Source organism: Salarias fasciatus, chromosome 15, assembly GCF_902148845.1.
Source record: "Salarias fasciatus chromosome 15, fSalaFa1.1, whole genome shotgun sequence".
In the NCBI taxonomy this organism is placed as follows: domain Eukaryota; kingdom Metazoa; phylum Chordata; class Actinopteri; order Blenniiformes; family Blenniidae; genus Salarias; species Salarias fasciatus.
Window position 1 is genome coordinate 23,841,843 of NC_043759.1, and position 6,989 is coordinate 23,848,831.

Sequence of the window (6,989 nt, forward strand, 5' to 3'; positions counted from 1 at the left end):
TTGCCATAACTTAAAAAGACTAATGCAAACTGTTGTGTTGATTTTTTTTTTTTTTTGAGTCTAGACCTTTCTTTTTAGAGTGCATGCCTCTCTACAGAGTTTCAGACTGAAGCTGATTGAGCAATCCAACGCTAGAGACACATACTGAAAGGCTACTTTACAAAGTAGTGAATGAGGAGAAATGCGGCAAATACAAAAGAATTTCTCTTCCCTTACAGCTCCATACGCTGGGACTGAACTGTTAAGATGACTCGGTGTAAGTAATTTCCATAAGAATCAGTGACGTGCAGTCAGGGTAGGCGGGGTAGGCACTGCCTCCCCTGGGCTGATCGGAAAAAATGAAATCAGTCCATTTTCATAATTATTTTTTCTAATTTTTTTCAATTACTTTATTATTATTTCATATATAATTTTTCAAATTTTAATTTCCGATATAGTACTATATATAGTACCTTTCGGTTTGAAAGTAACAGCATTTAGTGCTTTTCACAGCCCAGTAAAAATGACTCAACACAGACTCCTCCTGGCCAAGCAGAGAAGCTGCACAAGTAACTTCCCCTTGTGCTGTATTACAGTGAAGGCCACGCCCTCTCCTGAAGGCACAGCGCTGCTCTGCCTTTATCTGTCATGTCGTCGCAATGATTTGTGTTCGCGCAGGCGCAGTCAGTTTCACCATCTAAAAATCATGTACGCAAAAAGGCAGATCGCTACGCTGCCTTTTTTACGTTACTCTGCTATGTCAATGCTCTACGTACCTTCACGGAGAATTAGTGAATCGGTCCTTTTCAGGTGACGTCACTCTGTTGCATTGTGGGATTTAATCGCCATTTCGCAGGCCACGGTCTCACTCTGTGATTCACGTCTTTGAGTGCGGCATTATTTCTCAGAAATGGGAAGATCGTGTTGCGTGATAGGCTGCCATAATAAGTCGCATCGACGGAACGGGAGCAGGACAGAAGGCAGGTTCCGCTTTTTCCAGTTTCCCACGTGGAAAAGAAATGACGGGGAGCAGACTGAGGAAATAAGGAAGAGGCGTCAGACGGCGGGGGTCGCAGCGTGACATGAAAGAGCATCACTTTCCACTCCATATCTGCCAACATGGTTGTTTGCTCTCGACATTTTCATAAAGGCAAGTAAGCGAGTTTATTTGTTTTTAAGCAGTGTTACTGAAAATGTGGTTTCTCTCTGAATGAAGTCACCTTAGCCGCTAACGTTTAGCGCACCTGCGAACTAGCTTCACCCAGCTGCGAACCAACTTCACTTGTGAAATGCAGTCAGCAGAGGAGGGCAGTGGAGAATCACTTCATGCAACATCTGTTCACTGTGATAACTGTGTGAATGGCATGAATTAGGGGCAAGAGGAGCGGCACATATGTTGCCGTAGAGCTTTGAGCATGTTGGTTTTGGTTGTTACTTTCAGGTGTTCTTTCATTAAATGTGTGTTGGGGTGTGGACCCTGTAGAGAGAGACGTTTCAGCACCGCAGACAGCTCCGCGTCTGAATTGTCATTTTCTCACTCATTTTGCGTCTCGACCACAAACAAGGAATGCGCTGTGTGGTCATGAGATATAAAGTTAATTGGGAGAGTCTTGGGACTGCTATTAAGTCATTGTTTAAGCTTTTTTAATGGTGTTATACGATCTTGATTTTGTTAGAGTAAGCTGGCACAGTTACCTGCCTACACATGTAAATTGTCATTGGTGTGTCCGTCGCAATTTGCGACTGTCTGCCTCCCTAACCCTGGAGCTCACGGCACGTGCCTGATAAGAATGTACCTCGAAGCTGCACACGCTGATCTCTGATCTCTCCCTCTGGTTTCCTCTGTGAATCCCAGTCATCCTGCATCCTCAGTCAAAGTGAGTCACTCTGCTACTGCTCCATCGTAGTGCGACATAAAAGACTTGGAAACGTTGACAATTAGAGGAGCTCCGAGGTTTCCCCGCAGAGTAACCGTGGAGGAAAGGTAGAGCGAGGAAGACAGCCCGTCCTGCCTGAACACGCTGAAGCCGCTGGCACCACTCCCACTCACACACTAGCAGGCCGGGGTTTGGAAGTCTGCAGTTCTTCAAATGTTTAAATTATAGCTGGGCCGTTAACGGTGATAACGTGCTGCGTTATCGCGAGAGTCTTATCGCGCGAAGAAAAAAATGTCACCGTTAATCTAATCTGTCCTGTGCCCAGAGCCCGAGAGTCACACCGCGCTCCAGCTGAGCGTCAAAGAAACACACACGCACTTTTAGCGATGAAACACGGTCCATTCCTCATTACTTGCCATATTGAACTCGGCTGAATTATCAGAAAAATCAAGAGGAAAAGGCTGGCATGAGGCACAAACTGAAATGAGGAGCGCAAATAAGAAGAAAATGCAAGTGAAACATAAATCGCACGTTTTGTCGGTGCAGCATTTCGGCCAGCTGGGCATTTTTAAGGCGCTGAAAACGCAAAAATAAAGTACATTTCCCTTCAACACACAATCTGGTTTAATAAAGGTAAGTATGAGGTAAAATTCGGCGTGACTGAATATAGACTGTCTTGAAGATATGGTAAAGTTTGAGGAAGTGAGCGCTCATAAGAAACTGCTGTTTTTCATCGCTCTGTTATTGGTGGTGTGTGTGTGTGTGTGTGTGTGTGTGTGTGTGTGTGTGTGTGTGTGTGTTGGTGGCAATCTTGGTAAAGACTTGGTATTTTAAGCTATTATAAATCATATTTGATGAATTGTAAAATTATTTATGTAACACACATTTTGAATGGAATCGGCAGACTTCAAATGAGCCATTTTAATCGCGATTAATTGCGATTAACTCCAGGATTGGGGTGCGATTAATCACGATTTAAAAAAATTTATTGTTGCCCAGCTCTAGTTTAAATGAAGGAGTCTGAAATGACTGCTGGAAGTTACAGGCTGAGAGGAGAGCTGGAATGCTTGATTCTCCTCACACCAGGGGTGGGCAGCCAATTTTCCCAAAGGGCCACATGAAACAGAACTGCTTATTGAAGGCCGAGAGGACAGCTGACTTGAATTTTCTTCAACAACAGCTACATATCTCTTGATAGAAAATTTGTTTCACAGCTTTAATGAGTTATTGTTGCTCGAGGTCACTTTTTCTGAGTCTGTCCGTCTTCATCAAGATTACATGTTTCTGAATTTAGAGTCTGATTAAATAAAAACCAAACTGTTTAATTAATCATCTTTATTTCTACTGTGAAACAACAACTTTGTGAGGTAACAGTTGCTAGATAAACAACGTGGCCAATAATATGCAAAATGTGAGCATTTTGGATGGAATGAGCCAATAGTAATAGTAATTTTCATTTTTATCAGGATTTCTCAGTGATAAATTAGCTGTCGTTGCCTCAGACTGCAGGAAGACAGTGAGGATGTGTTTACAGGCTGAAATTCCTGATTTTGTATTTTCGTTGTTTTCTGTTTGCAGAAAAGAGTTAGCAGGTTTCATGACAACACATAACTTGCAGGGTCTTAATCTAATCAGAACAACGCCACTTTTTTCCAGTGTTTCTGACATAGTTTTCTATGTTTCTACTGCCTTTTGCCTTTTGCTTCGATGTGAACATGACTTTTTTTGGACCTGTGAAACTGCAACAGCCACATGGCTTTAAACATTATTTTATCTGTTATCAAATAAAAAAAATAAAACACCTGTCAGGGAAAACAACGGCTTCATGTGAAGAAGTCCCGGCTTCATGTGAGTCTTCTTGTAAACTGTGGAAAATGTTAAAGCTGAAGAACATTTATGCAAAGCTTTTCAAATAAAAGAGACGTTTTTCCACAGTTTCCACCTAATATAATTTCTTGGAATTGGAAACCTTGTTTAATATAGAAAATAACAGCACATATAATCACATGCATTGTTTTTATATTTGTTTTCCAGAACAGTATTTTATGTTGTATTGATGAATTTTAACAGTTTTGACTGTTTTAATGGTTTTAAAGGTGCTGTAGGCACGATTTTGCTAGTCAATGCTAATTTTTCTGTGTTTTCTTTGGATTAAATGTTAGAGTATCCATTGATAATCCTTTAGGAGTGTAGCATAACTGCACTACCGCGAGGGCGCAACGTTTCCATCTGTCTCTGTTCTCAGCTGAAAAGGAATTTCGACAGCTCCAGGTGTCTTTGACCAATCAGAAGAGCCCATGAGGCTCTAACTGTGATTGGTCGAGGGGCGTTCGTCGCATGTTCTTGTGGGAGGAGCTTAACTTGTGTAAGGGCGTGATGTCAGAGAAAACAGGAAAGGATTGGCTGTGCTGGGTTTCAAATCGCCATATTAGATGTGTCAAATCGCCATCTTGGCGGAAATGCAGAATCCTGCCTACAGCACCTTTAACTGTTCAGTTTTTTGGGGGGTTTTTTGTAGCTGCACAGCAGTTTTTGCTCTTATATTTTCGGTTTTATTAGCCGCTAAATGAAAGTATTTTCTTTTTAGGATTTGTCTGTACCGAGCTTTCCAAGACGTGCTTTTGGAAACTGGGTGTGTATCAGCTGCAGCCAAAGACAGCAGCCAATAACATCAAAAGGTGCATACAGCTCTGGGGTCAGAGGTCAGGGGGAGCAGACTGTGTGTTTATTGGTTCTGACAGGGAAAAAAGGAAAACAGCTCTGACCTGCAGTCTGACTTGTATTGCTTCCTGTATGAGTAGATCTCTTTACACATATCACACTGTTCGTCCTTGAATGAACTGCAACCTAACAAGCAAATACGTTGTATCAGACAGTATTGTAGTGTGATCAATAAAGTACAGTTGATCCTGGTCATTTCCCTGAAAACTGTTCAAGTGTCTGTGTGTATTTAAAAAAGGAATAAATAGCTAGAATATTGAATTTTTTTATTTCACTTTGTGTTAAAACAGCAACAGTACAATAACAAGCTTGTGCGATGTGTTCATGGATGCTTTGAATGGAACCATTATTTCCAATCCAAAACGTCATGAGTTTGTTAGAACTGCATTGACCGAGGCAGGTTCAGAATACACTGATACAGACGTTGGTCCCGTTCTGACGTTGAGGTAAACATGAGCCGAAGTGCTTCCCCCCCTGGCTTCCTCTTACAAGGCCGTGGGGTTGTTGATCTTGCCCATGAAGAGGATGGTCTCCGTGCTGGAATCCACGATGAAGACCAGGAAGGGTCTGTTGAGTTTGAGTTTGAATGACTCGAGCAAGCTCATGCGCTCGAATTCGACGGTGGTCGCGGCTGCTGCCTCCGTCCCCGTCTCGTCCACGCTCAGCGCGGCCTGGTGGGAAACCTGAGGAACAACGGGGAGGTCAGAGTCAGAGTCCAGTCACTGCAGGCTGAACGGTTCTCTCTGCTGACACCAGTCAGTTCCACGAAACATTTGCGTGTTGCGGTTCTACCTTTGAGACTTTGAGTTTAATGTCTTCAGACAAGCCAGAGAAATCCGCGGCAGCTGAGAAAGCGTCAGTTACTCCCAGTTCTTGAAGTATCTGTTTCAGGGAGGCCTCGGCAGAGATGGAGAACTTGGGCAAGGAAAGGTCGACGTTACTGAGGAGTGAAGGAAATCAGTGGCGTCAGAGTCAGTCGGAACTCATCACAGAAACACATACAGGTCTAAAGAAGATGTTTCTCACTTACTTCTTGAAGAAGGATTGTGTCCAGTGTTGGAAACGCTCCATGGTGAAGCCGTCCTCCACCTCCTTCATCTTGCCCTCATCGGGCAGCACAATGATCATGGAGGAGTTGCCCTTGTAGGGTAGCCTGACGACCGTGGTGTGGTTTTGATTGTCGCCATAGATGTCGTAGCGCCCCGTCCTCTTCATCATGTCCACCTGAACTGTGGTAGACTCGTCCACATGGAAGTCTTCTTTGCTCGTCAGATTGGCTTCAAAGGGGTGTTGCCACTGTCCTGCATGGGATAAATGTAGAACATGGCGTAGAAATTATCGACTGTGGTCACTGATGTTGTTTCATCGATGTGCCTTTGCTTCATGCTGCATCTGTCTGGAAGAACATTGTGTGTCCAGATTTTGTTCCCACCTCTGAAGTAGACGTAGTTCAGCAGCATCATGACCGTCCCAGGGTCCAAGTCCTTCACCATGTCTTTGATCTTGTTGTGCGTTTTGCTGGCGATCAGTTTGTTGATCTGGGCTGCAGCTTCCTCGGGGTTGGCGAAGTCGACATTGAGGAGCTCGCCGACGTAGTGTTGCTTTATATCCGCCACAAACTGCTGGCTGGGCTGGAAGCCTGTTCCAACTGCGACGATGTTGCCCACATCCAGCTGCTGGTTCACCTGGTGATGTTCAAGAACGTGGAAAAAATGCTCATAGCCGTCATCTACCTGGGTCTGGTTCAGAGCGGCGTAGCCCAGGGTGGACATCAGCTGGCTGCGGGTGTCACCGCGGGCCCCGGAAGACACCATGGACAGGGCGGCTGAGATGCTGATCGGAGAGTAAAAGATGTTTTTTCCGGCTGCAGTGTGGGCATCCAGCTTCTTGTAGAGGGTGAGCGCAAACTCAGCGTTGGGCTCAGACAGCTTGTGACAGGCGTCGGCTTCCTCATGGCCGTGGTGATCAGCCAGGGCTACGGCCACAAACACTGCTGCGATAACGCAGCTGGCAAAGGTACTATGCATCTTTGGAGCCTGTTCGGGAAAAGTTGAGTTAATTTCCCTCGCACTTCTACATTTGAACATATACGGAACGACAACTCGGCAGTGGGGCTTACCTTTGAAGTCCACTTTGCTGCAGACAGTTCGCCAGAAATTTCCGCCTTATATACAGGAGCTATGAGAGCCAGCTGACAGTCAGGTTAACGATTAACTGAGCGCAGATTTGTCCTGCGAAGCATCTGGCTGGGTCATCGTGACTCATGCAATACAACTCATACATTATGTCAAACGGATGAATCACCCCTGGAAGGGACTGGTCTACTCATCCACCTTACAGTTTTTCTCCATTGGTTTGGCTCATTTCTTGAAACTGAAATTACATTTTCAAAACTCGAAGATCATTTGGCAA

At 44.5% G+C, this 6,989-nt stretch overlaps 1 protein-coding gene across 1 annotated transcript; it reads right to left on the reverse strand.

Annotated features, from left to right (window-relative positions):
• Positions 1 to 5,062: 5,062 nt before the first annotated feature.
• On the reverse strand, positions 5,063 to 6,604 carry LOC115401547 (alpha-1-antitrypsin homolog). The gene is made up of 4 exons (XM_030109795.1): positions 6,010 to 6,604; positions 5,608 to 5,878; positions 5,370 to 5,517; positions 5,063 to 5,260 (listed from the first exon to the last, which is right to left on the reverse strand). The coding sequence occupies exons 1-4, from the start codon at positions 6,602 to 6,604 to the stop codon at positions 5,063 to 5,065; spliced, it is 1,212 nt and encodes a 403-aa protein (XP_029965655.1).
• Positions 6,605 to 6,989: the final 385 nt, after the last annotated feature.

Excerpts from the sequence above, each read along its gene's own strand:
- LOC115401547 (XM_030109795.1), bottom strand. The coding sequence starts at position 6,604 with ATGCATAGTACCTTTGCCAGCTGCGTTATCGCAGCAGTGTTTGTGGCC. Across the intron at positions 5,879-6,009 it reads GAACTACGTCTACTTCAGAG|GACAGTGGCAACACCCCTTT; the intron begins GTGGGAACAAAA and ends TATCCCATGCAG. Across the intron at positions 5,518-5,607 it reads ACACAATCCTTCTTCAAGAA|TAACGTCGACCTTTCCTTGC; the intron begins GTAAGTGAGAAA and ends TTCACTCCTCAG.